This window comes from Phragmites australis, chromosome 2 (genome assembly GCF_958298935.1).
Source record: "Phragmites australis chromosome 2, lpPhrAust1.1, whole genome shotgun sequence".
NCBI lineage: Eukaryota > Viridiplantae > Streptophyta > Magnoliopsida > Poales > Poaceae > Phragmites > Phragmites australis.
The window spans coordinates 1,639,697-1,657,233 of NC_084922.1; the positions used below are offsets into that span (position 1 = coordinate 1,639,697).

The 17,537-nt window shown below is 42.7% G+C and overlaps 2 protein-coding genes across 6 annotated transcripts; one reads left to right on the top strand and one right to left on the bottom strand.

Annotated features, from left to right (window-relative positions):
* Window positions 1–135: 135 nt before the first annotated feature.
* LOC133892946 (transcription factor GTE4-like) lies at window positions 136–5,681 on the bottom strand. 3 transcript variants are annotated; one of them, XR_009904422.1, is made up of 6 exons: window positions 4,242–5,681; window positions 4,097–4,148; window positions 3,797–3,922; window positions 3,563–3,638; window positions 1,217–1,749; window positions 136–522 (listed from the first exon to the last, which is right to left on the bottom strand). XR_009904422.1 is itself a non-coding variant. In XM_062333937.1 (5 exons), exons 1-4 carry the CDS (start codon window positions 5,481–5,483, stop codon window positions 3,577–3,579), a joined length of 1,482 nt encoding a protein of 493 aa, XP_062189921.1. In that variant the 5' UTR covers window positions 5,484–5,680; the 3' UTR covers window positions 136–522; window positions 3,563–3,576. The 3 variants fall into 3 exon arrangements, 2 of the variants coding, with proteins under 2 accessions (XP_062189921.1, XP_062189929.1); XM_062333937.1 differs by lacking the exon at window positions 1,217–1,749 and having other exon boundaries at window positions 4,242–5,680; XM_062333945.1 differs by lacking the exons at window positions 136–522; window positions 1,217–1,749 and adding an exon at window positions 1,953–2,204.
* A 3,819-nt stretch (window positions 5,682–9,500) lies between these two features.
* On the top strand, window positions 9,501–13,845 carry LOC133892985 (GDSL esterase/lipase At5g45920-like). 3 transcript variants are annotated; one of them, XM_062333976.1, is made up of 6 exons: window positions 9,501–9,755; window positions 9,828–10,052; window positions 10,164–10,231; window positions 10,660–10,827; window positions 12,826–12,869; window positions 13,496–13,845. In XM_062333976.1, the coding sequence occupies exons 1-5, from the start codon at window positions 9,657–9,659 to the stop codon at window positions 12,839–12,841; spliced, it is 576 nt and encodes a 191-aa protein (XP_062189960.1). In that variant the 5' UTR covers window positions 9,501–9,656; the 3' UTR covers window positions 12,842–12,869; window positions 13,496–13,845. The 3 variants fall into 3 exon arrangements, with proteins under 3 accessions (XP_062189960.1, XP_062189967.1, XP_062189954.1); XM_062333983.1 differs by having other exon boundaries at window positions 12,826–12,863; XM_062333970.1 differs by lacking the exon at window positions 12,826–12,869 and having other exon boundaries at window positions 9,506–9,755.
* Window positions 13,846–17,537: the final 3,692 nt, after the last annotated feature.

A 17,537-nucleotide genomic window follows, 5' to 3' on the forward strand; every position in this document is an offset into this window, starting at 1 on the left:
TCCTTATACTCTGCTCCTATCCATAATCCATGTGCCTCCCAACTAATAAGGCACACGAAACCACAACCACAAGATCAGCTGCTATCCATCATTGGGACTCGTGTGCAGCACAATTAGAACAGGCAATGCAACGGGGAGAGACAAATGATCAATTCTAATGCAACACTAACAGAAATTACACAACTACAACAAATTGTACAATCTTACAACAGGGCGAGGCCTCCAGGTTCCTGGTCTTCACCTCACCGGTATTTGTTTTACTGCCCCAATTTGCTTGCAGGTTTCTTCTATCCAGTGTGAGATAACTTCCAGCTCGACAACTAGGTAACACTCTACAATAAGAAATGGTACAAATGCATAGGTGCACGTGCTATCTCGGGCATCCAATATGAGACCAAAACAACAACATGGCATTGGTTAGAGTTCCTACATAACCAAAATTTACAACAATCTCGCCGACAATTTCACGCTAGAATCTTTTTGTGAAACTGAGTTATGACCTTTCTAGTCTCACATCAACATCTGCAGAGAAGGAAAATGGAGATGTCAGATTCATAATCTTATAATCATAAGATATTTGTTATAATTTAGTCAGTTTAACTGCTGGAAGAGCTGGTCTAAGGTAGAGAAAGGACAAAACAAGACTGTTAAGTATCTCTCTTAATCTCAAGAAAAGAAGAAAGAAAATATTTTCCACACAATAGTCAGAACAGTTTCCATTACAGGACAGTTATGAAAATAAAGTGGTGCAAATCAGGTATACTGTTTACAACTTTACATCACATTTATGATATATTGACTAGGGAGTGCAGAATTTGAATATCACAACATGTTTTCATCCTTCATCCGCAAGTGGGAACCGATATCACTACCCGTTAGCTAAATTTTTCATGTAAACTTATGTTTTCAAATGATCCACAATAAACTACCGGAAATTCCTATCTGAATTAGAAAACTTTCTGCCACTGGCAATCACATTAGCAAGTAGCAATTCTCAATGGGCTGGACCAATATGGCCATATATAGGTGTTGATTGTTAGGAATATAGTCCTTATCCTTTATGTATACATTATTAGAGTCATTTCCCTGTACTCTCTCATATACTCTATATATTGCCCCATTGGAGCTATCATTTAATACAAGTTGCTATTCCTAACATAGTATTAGAGCTAGGTTTTCTTTTGGGGGCACAACAATTCGTCCTGATCTAGCCCACCTGCCCATCGGTTTCTCTCCATGCCAGCTTTTCTCTCTACTGTCTGTTGGCTTCCTCTCGCCTACCGGCTTCGCGCCCGTCCCCCGCCCGCCCTGTTGTCGGGTTCACCTGCATTCCTATCGCTGCTTATCCGCTGGCCGTTGATCCCGCCGTCGCCACCGGGGTTTCCATCTAGGGCCTCGGCTCGGTGCGTTCGTCCACGCATCTTCATGGTGATGTGTTCCGCCGCCGATCCAGGCTTGCTCCTCTAATCCGATCCAAGCCAAATCTTTATGTCGTCGTCGCCGCCTCATCCCACCGTCGCGGCTCCTCCCGCCCGCCGCAGCACGTGCGCCGCCGTCGGGGCCTCTCTCCGCCGGTGCTCGGCTCAGATCCTATCGCCATGGCCTTGCCGCCGTCTGCTCGCCATGCCGCGGATCTTCACGCCACTGTCACCGGGTATTCACGCCGCCGTTGTCGCCTCTTCATGTCGGGGCCCATCACGGGTCTTCCACCGACAGGGCCGCACGAGTGGGAGAGGATACCCAACAAACCTATTACTTGACAAGTTGAAATCACAAAAGCCAGGGCAGGTAAACTTCAATCAACTACAATGTGAATACCTCCTTCTCAGTTTTCTAACTATAGTTTGAATTAGAATAACAAACAACCAGACCGGAATACTCCATAAAGCAGCAGCCACACAATCGATCTCTCTGTTTCTCGAATTCTGAGGGACGCTAGTACGCATGCATGATACATCAATTCCTAACAAGAATCCTTCTTAGTAGTTTGGCGCTATAGCTAAAATTAGTGCCACATACATGCAGAGAGACATATCGACAACAAAATACTGCAAGAAGAAAAGAGAGGAAAAAAAAACAATAAAAACAGTTTGGATCATAAGTTTGATAATTGTGTCAGCTCAACACAAAGTGGAGGGCTAGAGCCTAGAGCCTGGAGTTAGCACTGGTTGTTGGGTGAAGTCCCAGTAGTTACCCAATACTCACTACAAAATAAAGGAAAAAGTCACGAGAAAAACAAACTTTACACAAGGTGCTAATATAGTTTTGAAGAATGGCTGTATCACTTGACACATGGTCCAGTTTACATGTCGTAAGTGACAACCAATTCAAAAAAAGGGTAAAAGTACAAATGTACCTAAATTAAACAAGAATGAAGTATAAAAATATGAGCAGTATAAAAAAAAATCTCCAAATCTCATCATTTTGAAACATTTTGAGTTGCCATGGAAGAACAATGTTCAAAGCAGTAGAATGGTCAAATACATTACAAACTAATTATACATATAATATTAAATTCATATTTAAATAAACAAGGCATGGGTATATGTAAAATACAAATGTGTCGTTTGACATATGAGTATATGGCACTGAACATTCAAGGAGACAAGCAGTTGACACTTGACACCCAAAATCCACTTTTTTGGACTATATCCACAGTTACGTGAGATGTATACCAACGAATCTCAACCTCTTGTACAGAGCTGACGTACCTAACTGTGGTGTGCCATTGATGTGAACACTTTGTCGATCATTTACAATTTTATCTAGGGCATATCTCTAATACTAATCCTCAAAAATGTCTCTCTTATCAACAGACGTACATTCTTTTACATAGGTTGGGCAAATTACTATCATGGATCATTTCAAGATCACGGTAATAAAAAGCCTTCGTCTCAGGCTCAAATAATGTGCATGGCGACCCGCCAAATATAAACTAAAACCATAGTTATTCTTATTCAGTAGATCAGCATCAGCAGATTATCATCAATTCAGCACTACTTGATTTTACTTACAAGCCAATAAGGGAAGCTACTCTTTTGTGTGCTCCTAGTCAAGCAACTAAGAAGGTCACAACCTAGCCTACACAGTAAACACCATATTTCTTTCATATGGTCTATGCAAAGAACTATAGCACGAAGGTAATGATTTGCATTTCCGCTAGTGTATTTATAAACAGAACATCTAACTATCCAGATGCATAAGATCATCGCATTGGTCCTCCAAGTTCCAACTTTTTTGAAAGCTTATGCAGATAGACAGAGACAGATGAAATATTTTAAGACTGACAGTTGAGCAAGTAGAATACATCACCTAGCTAGATGAATTCTGGCTTGCTCATATGAGCTTATCAATCAGTATGAGTCAAACAAGAAATGTGCGCCAAAAACTTTCTAGAAAAAGCAGTTAATTAACTAAGCTAGTTCTGCAAACAACATGCATTTTCTATGCACTCAGTAGTCCTAGTGGTTTGCAGCTCGGGAAAAGTTTGTTAAATAGGAAGAATTTGCCAAAGGTATTGGAGAATAAATGCAAATGTTTGTTGCATTAATGTAAAATATACCTGAGCTATGGATGCTACGTTCTTGGTGACTGTGCAGCATCAGAGCCATCTGCTGACGAACTATCTGTGTCCGTATCTGCACAAGCTTCTCAATGTAAATTCATGTGTTTCGCATATACTTCCAAAGTAAACGTATGTAAAGATGATTACAAAATCCAAAGGCTATTCTTGTTACAAATCTGCGGAATACGATAACATTTACTTATAAAATCTGTGAAATACGATGACATTTACCACTTGAGGAGGAGCCTGAGTCGCTGGTAGAGCTTCCAGAACTACTTGATCTAGCAGCATTCTCTCCCTTCTGGTCTTCCAAATGAACCGGTGATGATGATGAACCCACAAATCTTTCATTGTCATCTGTAGTTGAGTTAACTTAGTTTGTGCTTTTGCAATATAATAACAGTAGGTTATAACACAAGTAACTGTTGCATTTAAAGCATGATTATAAGTAATACATTTGTTCTTTTCTCGAAGAGAAAAGGATAATTATAGAAATTAGAGTCATGCTCTAAAGGAACATGTGTTGCCTACCTGCTGCATTTTCCTTAGGTGGTTCAACATCAACTGCTTCTGGTTCTGGAATCTGTAACCGCAGGACAGTAATAAGGGCCATATAGATAGTATTACCTAAAATTTAGTGCAGGCACTGATCACTCTATCAACAAAAAAATCATACCAGCTCTTGTAGTGTCGGAATCTGATCCTGATCTGCCTCATCATGCCTCACATGCTCTATCTTCTCCAGCTCCTGATCATGCTCAGCTTCATCCGGCCTTACCACGGAAAGCTCAGCCTCAGCTTTCCGCTTATTCTTAGTTACACTCTTCTTATAGTTTGTTACAAATCTATCAAGCTCCCATAATGTCTCAACATCAAAGCTATCTATATCAACCTCGATCTCATCATCATGCTGGCTGAGTGATAAGTTCCTCTTTTTGATGATCTGAACAACATTGTTTAGCTTCTCTGGTGGTAAATCCTGGAGGTTATTGCTAAGCCGCTGCTTCTCCCAAAAGGTCATATCCCTCTTATTAGGCTCCCTTGCCTTGGGCTTCTTCAAAACAGGGGGTTTGCCAGTGTGTGGCTTTGGTGTAGCCTCCATCCCTGCAGCATGGACTGTCGAGTCCGACCTCTCTAACACCCTAGAATTATCTATCTCCCTAGGTTTCCGAGGTGCAGCCGACGATGGTGTAGGAGGCTGAGGTGATAGCTGCGCTAACTCAGCCTCGATCTCCGGCCACTTCTCCTCAAACATGTTCAGCAGCTGCTCGGCCATGAAGTGCACATCCTGCCCCTTGGGGTTGTATGTCATGGCGTTCTGAAACGTCAGGCGCACATCCCCAGCGAATTCCCGTGGCGACTTGTAGTGCTCGGCCGCTAGCTTTGACTTGACTGTGCCGAGGTCCATGGGCTTGGTGATGATGGTGTGGTAATCGTGCAGACCGAGCGCGCTGGCGTCGACCGGCTTGTTGAACACCCAGCCGTGCTTGTGCTTCATCAGCCTGGCGAGCAGCGCGCCGCAGCTCTTGAACATGGGCGCGTAGAGCTTGCGCCGCGCCTCCGCCGAGAGGGCCGGGTGCGGGGCTCCCCCCTTCTTGGACTTGTGCTTGGAAGCCGGCGGGTGCGGCGGGAGCGGGGTGGAGGGGTCAGTAGCGGACAGGGCCGAGGAGGGGGCGGGCGCTGGGAGAGAGTTCAGGCGCTTGGAGGCGGCGCGCACCTGTGCGAGCTCGGCAGAGAGGCGGCGGCGGAGCTCGCGACGGGAGGCGGGCGTGGAGGGCAGCGAGAAGGTGACGGTGGGGAGGAGCGGGCCGTTGTGCGCGTCGAAGGAGGGGACGCTGGGGGCCTTGGAGCTGGCGTGGGGGCCGTGGGATTTGCGGGAGTAGGCTTTGCCGGACGGCGACGGCGGCCCAGAGGCCATTCTGGAAGGGTCAATGGCGGCGGCGGATCGAGGACCGCGGGCGGATCGGAGGCGGCGATTTGGAGATTTGGGCGGAGGAGGCGAAGCGGGGAGGGGTTCGGTGAGGGCACGGCACGGCGGCTGCTACTGTGCAAGGGACGGCCGCGTTTGTTTTTGCCTGCTCTCTTTTCCCCCCTCTTTTGCTGGAAATGTCTCCTTTCCGTTGCCGGTAAAATTTCGGTTGATCGAGCAGGCTTGGGTTTTCAGCGAGGTGGTTGTTTCTCTTACTTATTAGTATTAAATTTTAAATTTGCTCTGAATATATTTTATCAAAGTAAAATTTTCTTTCAGTAGTAAATAATGTACTCGTCGATAGCAATATGTCTATGATGATATTTACATGTTGTACTAATTTTTGGAAAATAATTGACCTACTATTTGGTTGCACTGCATTCTTGAATCTAAATTTCTACTTGGATTGTGGAGTAGGTCAGTAGGTGTGGTAGTTCTTTTCCACGTGAAGCATATGATAATTTATTGTAGTTCTTTGTTTATATATGATATATCTATGTATTAAAAATTAATCTTATAATGATTAACTGAAATAACCGTTGTAACTTTTGCACACCTGCAAAATCACGCTAATAGTATTATTATTGCAAGTGTTAGTAATTAACTAGTTAAATTTATAAAGTGTATTTGTAACACCTCGCGTCTAAAATTCGCTTACAACTTAGCCTATCTATGAGGTAGACCCACATATATATAGCACATTTCTTACACTTTCATCATCATTTCGTATAAAAGGGTTAACTAGAAGTTCCTATGTTTGAAGTACAAAAGTTTATAAACTAATCTGAACCTATTTAAACTAACAAGTTAGTACTACACCTACTACATCAGAGCACTTGAGCTACATGGGCCAAAACTAAAAACACTAATAGACTAAGGTATTGCATTTATACTATTCCTGGTTTTCAAAAGTGGTTGAGTGCACTTCTTACTAGCAATAATTTGAAACTCAAAGTCGTGTTAAGGTTACAATGTACATTTGGGTGGCGGACAGCTGAGGGGATGATATTTTATTTAAGACTAAAATGTTCATAAATTCATCAAGATAAGTGAATGTTCTTTTGTTCCTCAAGTATGTTAGTAAAAAGGTGTGGTTAGGCTAAAGTGCATTCGTTATCTTAGGTTAGTAAAAATATAATTCACTCAAATAGTAGTTAGTGTTTGTTATTTGAGGAATTTTTTCTTTAAAGGATGATAGCATAACAAATTGTTGTCATTATTTCGGAAACATTCTTGTACGTTGAAGAAAGTGCTTAAAATTTGCAGGTAACATTTTCCCCTAGTCATTGCAAATACAAAAGGGAGAAATCATGATATCCTAATCAATCATTGTTATGAACTTCATATGTGTAGATTGTAACATTGACCTCATTCAGCAATAAGGATATTATTGTTTGCTCGCTAAAATTATTTATATTAAAAAAATCACCATATACACAGTATCCAAAATTTAAAATGTATGAGCTTTATATAAATACAACTTACGTTATTACTTCAAAAATCCAAAGACTCTAATCTAAAAAGCACAATGATACTCAATAAAGATATGCATTTGTGGTAAAATAAATGTCACCCTTAATCATTCTTGCAGTATGACACATGGTGCGCCTCGATGAAGGTGCATATGTTGCCCTGATTTTTTTGAAAAGATGGTTGATGTCAAGTGTGTGACCACGCTAAAATTGAATTTTGAATTTCATCTATGCTCCACCTCTATTTCTAAGGGCCCCTTTGTAATGAAGAAATAGTGTAGGATTTTTGGAGGATTTAATTCCTATAGAAAAATTTACTATGAGTGTCTTTGGAACAAAGGAAGGCTACCCAGTAAGGCCTCCTTTGGTTCATGGGATTTCCTCAGTATTTTCGTAGGATTCGTGAATCCTCCAGATTAGATATTGTTCATGCCTTTGATTCACTGGAACATGGTATAGGAATTTTAGAGGGATATTGTAGCAAACCCATGAAAACATAGGAATTCCAGAGGATCGAAACATCCACTCCAACCTTTTTTTTTCTATCATCTTGCATAGGAACGAAGCTAATGACATCATCGGCTCATCATTAGCCATTGCAGCTAGCTCAGAGAAGAAGAACAGGAACTAGAAGAACAAAAACTAGAAAAAGGCATGATTTCTCCCGGACACAAAAAAAATGATGATGGTTATTTAGATGTATAGGGTTGTAGTTTTGTTACCTAATTAACTTAGTGTATTGTTGGTTCTAACAATTTCTGTATTTTTTCTACAGCTCATCTAAATGCTCATTTCTATAAAATTCATATATTTTACAATCCTCTGTTTTCCACCCGTCACCCTATCCTATTTATATGTTTTTCCTATTCCTACATTTTTCCAATCCTACATTCCAAAGGAGTCATAAATCCTGTGAAATTTCTATGAAATGGGCTATTAATAAGGAATTTTGGAGGAAACTAAACATGAGGTCCAACCTCATGGTTTTCTTCCATTGCGTCTTAGGTTTCCTGTATTTTTCATGTGTTATATCTAAACGTTACTTTTGAGAATTTCTTATGTTCTGAATTCCCCTGGGTTTTGAAGTGCCTATGCACTCTAATCCTCTGTTTTTCATATTCCCATTTTTTAAGAATCATGCATTCCAAAGAGTTCCTAAAACTTTTCTAATCTTAAAAACTATTGCAAGGGAAAGTAACAACATTAATTTATATTCACACTAATTTCTAGGTGAATGACATGAAAGCTTAATCAAACACTATCCTTACTCTAGCAAAACAACACAACTAAAGAAAATTGTAAGAATGTAAATACAGAAATTAAATGTTGAAAGTAAATTGCTCAAAGTAAAGAGAAGGGATAAGGAGTCTCATGATGCTAGTTATGCACATCTTTTATATTAAATATAATGGATATATTATCATTATTTCATTATAAATGTCACTTGACTTCTAAATGTTAACCTCATTTTATGATATATTGTGTTTTGTGTTTGATTGTATAAAAATTTATGCATTCAAGTAGTTATTAGTGGTAAAAAAAAGGTTTCAAACTCACTATCACCGAAGAGAGATGAATTCTATAGGTTAGATTGTATAAAACTTTTGGTTCTTCTGTGCTTACCTTGGTGTCACCTATACCACGGACAAAAAGAAATATTATCAGTCGGTTCAGTTGTTAGCAAGAGTATATGCTTACGATGTTGATGCGCTAAATTTGCTTTGCCAATGCAATTTAAGAGTGTTGTCGCGAGCCCACCTGGCTTGATTTTTCAACTGCATGGTTTGTTTAGTAATGGACATACTGACGCAGTAACGCCTCACCTCCAGTATTCATGAATATTTTATTTGCCATTTAGAATTACTTAGTTGCTAACTTTGCATCCAAATTAGATTCATGTATTTCTGCTTATATGTACTATTTTTTTAATGACATAATGAGTGTATATTTTGATCGTGCAGAGCATTACCTTTAAGAGACAAAATATGTTCGATATATGAATGAATACGTTAGATGGAAAGATATATGGAGTTATATTTGTGATAAGAGGAGTATATATTCTTGTTTTTATTAACACCACTTTGGATACTATTGTACAAAGTTGCCAAAATCAAGATATATAATAATCTGATCGTGGAAGGAATAATACAAGCTGCGGTGCAGTGGAAGAGCTCGTTGTGTGGCTTATGACGTTGGTCCAGAAACAGCTAGAAACGGAACGTATAAGGATTGTAGGACATTTTAATTTATGAACGTATCGTTTCTGTAACATCATGTGTCAAATGCATATTTCATGTTGGATTTGCATACTACTACGTGTTTCTTTTCGAATGGATGCAGAGCACTTGATGCTATTTTAATGGATATGATTACATATTTACTCATTTTCACATTTTTTTAATTGTTTGTTTGGTTATAAAAATAAGTTGTGTATAATTTGGGAAGTATTGCAACGTATGAGTACTTTATAATGAACATACAAAGAGCGAGATTTAGAGACACGTTTAGAGCCGACTCTTCGTCCAGCCGCTCACTAGCCTCAATAACAAAACTGCCTCGGACCGGAAGCGAAGCGCTCGTGCTCTCGGATCTCAGGAGTCGTCAGTCCAGTGAGCCCAGGCGGCGGAGTCCCCGATCCGAGTAGTCCAAGATGCGGCCGCGGCTGGTGCTCTTCGGCGACTCCATCACCGAGCAGTCCTTCGAATACGGCGGATGGGGCGCCGCCCTTGCCCACCGCTTCGCCCGCCATGTACGTACGCGCGCGCCGCCCGTGATTGATTGAGAGTGACCCTGATCCTGTTTGGCCGCGTTAATCGACTAGGCGGACGTAGTGCTGCGCGGGCTCAGCGGGTACAACACGAGGTGGGCGCTCAAGGTGCTGCCGCGGGCCATGGAGGGCGCGGCGGCCGCGGCCACGGACCCGGCGGCCGTGACCGTCTTCTTCGGCGCTAACGACGCCTCGTTGCCCGACCGGGCGCGGGCGCACCAGTACGTGCCGCTCGAGGAGTACCAGAGCAACCTCCGCGCCATCTGTGGCTACTTCAAGGTCGCTGTCTAAGATACTGCTGTTGTTGACTTGTGTTGTGTAAAGCTCGGATACGTTCGATTCGATTCGATTCCTTACTGATGTATCCCTTGTTTGGTTCTTCAATCGCAGGAGCGATGGCCCTCCACTGCTATTATACTCATCACCCCTCCACCAATCTATGAACCGGCGAGAATCCGGTAAAGAATTACCTCCGCTTTTGCACATCTTTACTGACTACTGAGCTTAGTTCACAGGGATCTAGTGGTCAACCACTTCATTGGATGTCTTAATGCTGATCCTTTTTTGGTTTCCTTTTGCTATGCATATATTGGTTATGACATGCTTGTTGTATAACACTATATTGTTAAACAAAACTGAATTACATCAATCCAAACAGTACTTTCGATAAATTAAAGAAGTGGGCCGAGTTCATTGTATGTATCAGGACAGGGCATGCTTATTGATTTACTGTGAACCTATAGACATTTTTTCCTAGACTCCATGAGGTAAATGTTGCCTGCATTTTCCATTGAAAAGTATGTTCAAGCTAAAGAGTTCAAGTTGTACGTTTTGCTATAGCAGATTGTAAGGTTGGCTGACTAATTGTCCCTAACTTTTTGTGCAGAGACATCTATGGATGTGATGATCCTTCACGACAAGCAGAAAGAACCAACGAGGCTGCTGGCGCTTATGCACGGGCATGCCTAGCTGTTGCCAAAGAATTGGGTCATCCAGTTATAGACATCTGGACAAAGATGCAGGAATTTCCAGATTGGCAAACAGCTGCATTAAGGTATGGCATCTATTTCAATTTCCCCTATGCCAATCGCTAGATCTGGATAGGCTCAATGAGCAGTAGTGATGATCTTTCCTATTTCACGTTATCAGCATTCTAATTCACTGGTTCTGGGATGGCTGATCAGATGAAATAGTTTTGTTGTATGTAAAAAAAAAGCTTTCCAGCAAGTTATATTCACGGTAACCTTGTTTACTGAGAAATTATGTCACTACCCAATATCCAAAGATACTAAATGTGAAATTGACTGGGGATATCATATTTTCTTTCTGTACATCCAAGACGGCAAAAAAAAGATGGGTAAAGGTTATGAGGTGAACATGAATTTTCTTTTGGGACAAACTATTTGCGATAATGCTATAGTTGAAGCACCACAAGCTCACGCTCTAGTAAGATAAGGTGACACTCTGCATATTGATATGAAATAATGATATTTCATGACTGCTATTCTTGCTTCCGCAGTGTCAAATAAAATCCTGCACCTTCAGACTAATAGAATCCACATAAAGTGTCTTTTTTGTCTATTAGTTTTCAAATTTCTACCATCTTTAACATTGTACACTGGATATTTCAATACGCTGTATGGGGTAAAGGAACTTACATATATGTTCGATTGTTTTGTTGGCTGTTGCTAACCAATAACCTTTGTGCTTAGAATACACTGTTAAGAAATTTCAACAGGGAAGCATTCACTTTGTCCTATTTCACTTTATTTTCTACTAGAATTATGTTCTGTATCCAGTAGGTTGATAATCATTAATGGGCCAGTACATTAGTACTTTTAAATTTCTCCTTCATTAGTCTTCACACCCTGTTTTTTATTGGGGTTTAGGGTTTATTGGGGCAATTGCATTTTTGCCACCGGATTGTTTCAGTTTTGCACATTTGCCACTGAAAAAAAGCTAACTGCAAATTTACCACTAGAATAGCCTTGGACCGATGACACTTGCCATTGGACTAACAAAGCTCACAAACATTGTCCGTCTGACACAAATGAACCTCTCTTTCTCCCCTCAGCCCACCGACGGCAATGCTCGGGTCCTCTTGGCCGGTGGCCTTCTCTTCATCCCCTTCGTCCTTCTGCTCCACCAGCCGCTGCCTGCTCTCGCCAGCCACCTGCAGATTCCTGCGCCGAGCTCCCCTGCCGATCACACGGAGATCCCCCACTGAGCTTGCCCGCTGGTCGCCCGTAGCTCTAGCCATCGAGCTCAAGCCCCTGTCGCGAGCTGGCCTACCTTTAGCCACGACTCCTTTGGGCTAACACACTTGCCTATGATCTCTGGCTGCTCCTAGTTGCCGCCCGTAGGCTCGTTGGACACCCCTCCGCTCCGCCAGTGAGCAAGCGCACCACCCTCGCCGTGCCTCGCCTCGCCGGCGCTCATCCACGCCCCTGAGACTTCCATCGACCCGTCGAAGCTCTCGCAGCCGTGTCGCCGATGCTCCCCCGCTGTCGTGTCACCATGCTCCCCTGCTGTCCCACCAAGGCTCCTCCCCCCGCTGCCACCCTAAGGGTGCAAATTAATTAACCTAAGGGTACACATCGACCCTTTTTAGTTCAACCAATAATACTACTTTTCTCAAATTGAGCAATTTTTTTTTAGAAAACTAGTGTTATTGGTTGAACTAAAGAGAGTTGGTGGATACCCTTAGGTTAATTTATTTGCACCCCATCGCCGTCCACACCTCAAATTCGAGGTGTCACTGTACCTCCCGGTAGCAATCCAACATCGGAGAACCCATCTCCTACTCCATTGCGACCAATTTGAGGTTGTTTTGCTGTGGATTAGGGAGAGAAGACAGGAGGATTTAAGGATCTAAGGTTTGTGCTTGAGGAGAGAGAGAGAGAGATGTGTTCTGTGGTCGATGAGGTTCGGGATGGCGAGGCAGTTCGGTTCGTGAGAACTAGGATTGGGGTATGGGTAATACGGTCTTTGCATGTCTCTGTGATTTTCCTTTTTAATTTTGCTAACTCTTTTTGTTCCCTAAATGTAACAGTTCTAAACGAAAGTAGCAAGCAGTGGCAGACAGAAGAGGTAAAGGTTGGTTTGAGTGGCAAATTTGCAGTTCATGATTTATAATGGCAAATCTGCAGACTGCAGTTCACGGTTGAAGTACTGGCAAATATGCAATTATCCCTTTTTTATAACACGCTTCCTAATCTTTAGATGCCTAAAAATGAGATAATTCGGGCGAGTTCACCTCCAGCCGGAGTTAGGGAAGAGGGGTTTTCAGGGTTTGGATTTGGGAGGATTCCGGGCTTAGAAGAAGCTCCGGGGGAGGCAGGCCGGCTAGGCGAAAGAGGCTAGGATGCGGCCCATCAGAGCTGGGTTATCATGGCGGCGGGTGCGCATTCGGCGGTGGGAGAGCCGCCGGAGACGGCTAGAGGCGGGTTGGGTGGGGGAGCGTGCACCGGCGTGGTGGAGAAGAGAGAGAGTGCCTTGGCTAGAGAAAAAAGAAAGCGCCAGATATGTTGGATCGATATCGGACGGGCTAGATTCATCACCTGAAACAAAAGCTATTTTCAGGCACCTGAAATATAACATCTCTCTTTTTAAAATGAGTGCTGTTATTTCAATTTGTTAATGATGTACTCATGAAACAGTCGTAGTATTGAACATAATTTTTCCAAGTGCAAGCATGGGATAAACATGTTTCTATCATGCAGTGACGGGCTTCACTTCACCCCAGCTGGAAACAAAATTTTGTTCGACGAGGTGGTGAAGACACTGTCAGGTATTGGTTTCAGCTAGGAGAGCCTCCCGTCGGATCTCCCTCTCTTCCATGAAATCGACCCCACGGAACCCATGAAAGCTTTTGGAGCTTGAAGAAGATGCCTGCATGAATTGGCTCTTCACAAATTATGTAGCGGTCAACGTCTATTCTGTACGGCAGTACGCACGGGACTTGTCCATCTGAAGATGCTTGTGTTCCTTGTGTCGCATAAGAAACAATCATGGCATTCCATGAACCCCTTTCCGGAGACGGTGAAAAAATAAATTGAAAATTTAGATTGCTCTTCCACTGCTGCACCTCCGAAGGTGCGTTGAAGCCTCTCTTTTTTTCCTGCTTTCTGTGAACCTTTGGCTTGGAGATCGGGTCTGCAAAATGCGTCGATCGTCTGCTTCTAATGATCAGCAGATCTGATACAATACACGACTCATAGCTGATGCTGCTTGGCAGATGACAAATCCATGGCTTAGTTTCGCAAACATTTTTGTCTACACTTGGCTTTGCAAACTTGATGAACAGTGTGGAAATAGTCGTGACCAAACCACGAAAAACATTTGCAAGACCATAAGAAGAGAGGATAAGAGACTCTGGGCTTTTGAGTAAAGGCCCATCCTACCACAAGCCTAACGCAACTTTAGCCCACTACGCGATGCGGTGGCCCGTGTCTCTGCTCGGGGCCTTTTTCCCAAGACAGATTTGGCCTGGCCTCTCTCTCTCAGAAAAAGGATAGAAAGATTTTCTGGCTGGGAGTCAGAATAATGAATCAGATGACCAGTCATCATCATCACCTGGGGATGGGAGATTGGGAGTCCACGACATCCTCCTCCACGGCTCCATGGAGATGCAAAATTTAGCACTTCGAGAAGGGGATCTACCAGCACAGATGACAGAGATGACAAGAACGTGAAAGCTCTCAGGAAACCACACGCTGCTGCTACCGTACAAAACGGGTCACGTTTTCCAAACGCCATAACGAAGAACTGGCCTTTTTTTGTTTTTTGTTTTGCAGGACTCATGTGCAGCAGCGACTGTCAGCGACGCAGAGGGCAAGGGAAGGGAACAGCGCAAACAACAAGAGCCGCCTGCGATCGATGCCAAGGGGAAAGGAATGCATGCCTGGGGAGGGGGAAGGGGACCCGACTCGCAGCAAGCTAGCTACTCCTGTATGGGTCACTGATCCCTAGCTACGGCCTAGCTAGGTTGGTTAATAACTGTACTAACCAGATGCTTGGCGATAAACAAATGCTAAGCTAGGATTAGGCCAGGCGTAAACAAGCGACCTACGCGTACGGCAAAGATCTCATCTCGATCCCCATCTCCGAGCACACACAGCCACCTGCCTGCCTGCTCTGCTGCTCCGTGACGGTAGGGGCTGATCCTGTGGGACCCACCTGTCACTACTATAGATAGTTTTTGAATCGTTTATATAAATGTTTAGTACAAACGGTTTTAAATTGTAACTGTTTGTACTAAGTTTTCTAAGTAATAAATATTTTTCTTATCTACACTAGTCCTCTATATTATTATGTAGGTGCAATCGCAAATCACACGATTTTCCATATGAAATACCACGCGTGTATTTTTTGGGAGTCGAAGCCACAACATCTAATCTTGCACGAAGCTTCCTTACTATCTCACATGTTAGATCATTATATGAAAATAATTTATATAACATATATGTTCCAAACAAGTGAGACACTATTAGTACAGACGATCAAGTTTGAAACCACATGTACCGTTCTATTTGTACAGACGATTTCAAACTAGAACCGTATGTACTATTACTACACATAGAGTTTGAAACCACATGTACCGTTCTATTTGTACAGATAATTCCAAACTAGAATTGTATGTACTATTACTGCATATAATACTGACGGTTCTAAACTAAAAATATCTAAACTTGAAACCGTCTGTATTATAACGTCCTACTTTGTTGAAAGTACTTATTACCATTTTTTAAACGGTTCTAATTTGTAGCTGTATGTGTTACTCTTTATACAAATAATTCTATAGATTCATCTTTACATGGATGTTCCATTAAATATATTTTGTAGTAGTGCGTGCATGCGGTTGCTCCCCTCGTACGTACTACCTTGGACTCGGCGGCGTGCTCTCTTAATTCGATCTCCCTGTTGTTAATCATGTCGGTCCTGCATGCATGCTGATCCTTTTGCATCTGATTTGCTGCACACATCGATTTGGGGAGAAGCATGCATGCAAGCAACGTTGGTACGTACGCTTGTTTTACATTTATATACTCCACGCTTTCTTCTGTTGCTACTACTCACTAATCTACCCTAGCACCACCGTGATTATCGTATAGTACTATCTTTATTCTTAAATAGATATCATTTTTAGAAATTTTATTTTATTCTTAAATAAACGTCGTTTTAGATTTTTAAGTGGTGTTTTATTAGAGTGTCTATATTAAAGGAGATTGGAAAGTGGAGTTTTAATTCAAATAGTGTGGTGGATTGGTAGTTTATGTGTCATTTATTGAATATTGAAAAAATTAAGAGGAATAAATATGTTATGTATGAAAGAATTTATTATAAAATTGTTTTGTGTGTTATAAGACTAAAACGATATCTAAAAGAGAATAAAGATAGTATATAATTACTACTCTACTAGCTAGTTTACAACTGTATTATCATACTACTTTGCTGTGTCTGTGCAGCTGCATTGCACCGCAGATCAGCAGCAGCAGCCTCAAAGGAAGTCTGAACGAAGATAGGGTAGGGTAGGACAGTACCATGAGATGAATACACAGTAATTCTATTCTCTCCCTCCCAGCAGTACCGCAGCAAAATTTTACTATACGCCTGTGTTGCCTTTCTTAAGGCATCCAATGATCATTCTATCTACGTACTATGCATGTGCATAAAATACTGTTTCTTTCAGGCGTGGCCGCGTGGGAGGTTATATACTTATATCGTTTGCGAAAAGAGAGAGAATTTTGCAGCCCCACCCGACTCACGAGAGGAGATCGAAACTGATGCAATCATACACGCCTGCCGTGCAAGCTACAGTATGTAGTATATGCACCAGTACTACGCTACTATCCTCGGGTGCACAGTATCTTTACTACTCGTCCGTCCGTAGTCGCGTACAGAAGCGCAGCTGTAGCCATGTGCAAACTCCGATCATCTCTCGGCCGCCATGAAAAGCGATCCGACTTGCATAGTTGCATGCATGCCCAATCGTTTGTTCCCACAGTGTGTTAATTGCCGGCACACCAAGAGGTGTCTTTTCAAACTACTGTGTATAGAGATGGTGTTTACAACTGGCCTGGACCTCCCGGTTCAGTTGCTTCTCTAGATCGATGTTTCTCCAATTATGCGTAGCTGATGCGTCGGGCGTCGATCTCTCCCCATCACTCGGGTCTGCACATATCACGACCAAGCAAATAATGCTTGCTATGGTAGGAGGAATCCATCAAGGATGGTAGCAGTTGTTGTCGTTGTTTTGGGTGCAGACCGATGTGTGTTAGATCAGACAGCGATCGGTGGACCGAGACCCGCTATTTCGTGGCCACGTACCACAAGTACGTACGTGGTGGGCTAGCTGTCCCCGTCAGGAAGCTAAAGAGATCAGATGCAGAGAAAAAGAAGAGGGTTTGGACGTCAGTTGCAACGATTTATTGCTTTACATGAGACGACGATGGCCGTGATAGACTTGACGGGTTGGACAAATCTAACCGGCCAGAATCCTACGGATGCAGGCATGCAGTTTCTAGTTTTGCTAGCTGTGAGCTGCAACGCTTGCCAGTACTGCATGCATGCATGCATGTTGCTAGCTGGTGGGCTTAATTGCTTTGGCGTTTGCAGTTGGAGTGTTGGAGGCGTCGAGATCGTGCGTAGCAGCCACTGCTAGTGCATGCCGACCGGCCGGCCGGCCGGGATGCATGACGCTGATGATTGACGCTAGGCGTAGCTAGTATACGCGAATCGATCCATCCAACGGGGCAGATAGCT

Excerpts from the sequence above, each read along its gene's own strand:
- LOC133892985 (XM_062333970.1), top strand. The coding sequence starts at position 9,657 with ATGCGGCCGCGGCTGGTGCTCTTCGGCGACTCCATCACCGAGCAGTCC. Across the intron at positions 9,756-9,827 it reads CCCACCGCTTCGCCCGCCAT|GCGGACGTAGTGCTGCGCGG; the intron begins GTACGTACGCGC and ends TTAATCGACTAG. Across the intron at positions 10,053-10,163 it reads CCATCTGTGGCTACTTCAAG|GAGCGATGGCCCTCCACTGC; the intron begins GTCGCTGTCTAA and ends CTTCAATCGCAG.
- LOC133892946 (XM_062333937.1), bottom strand. The coding sequence starts at position 5,483 with ATGGCCTCTGGGCCGCCGTCGCCGTCCGGCAAAGCCTACTCCCGCAAA. Across the intron at positions 4,149-4,241 it reads TTCCGACACTACAAGAGCTG|ATTCCAGAACCAGAAGCAGT; the intron begins GTATGATTTTTT and ends CTGCGGTTACAG. Across the intron at positions 3,923-4,096 it reads ACCTAAGGAAAATGCAGCAG|ATGACAATGAAAGATTTGTG; the intron begins GTAGGCAACACA and ends ACTCAACTACAG.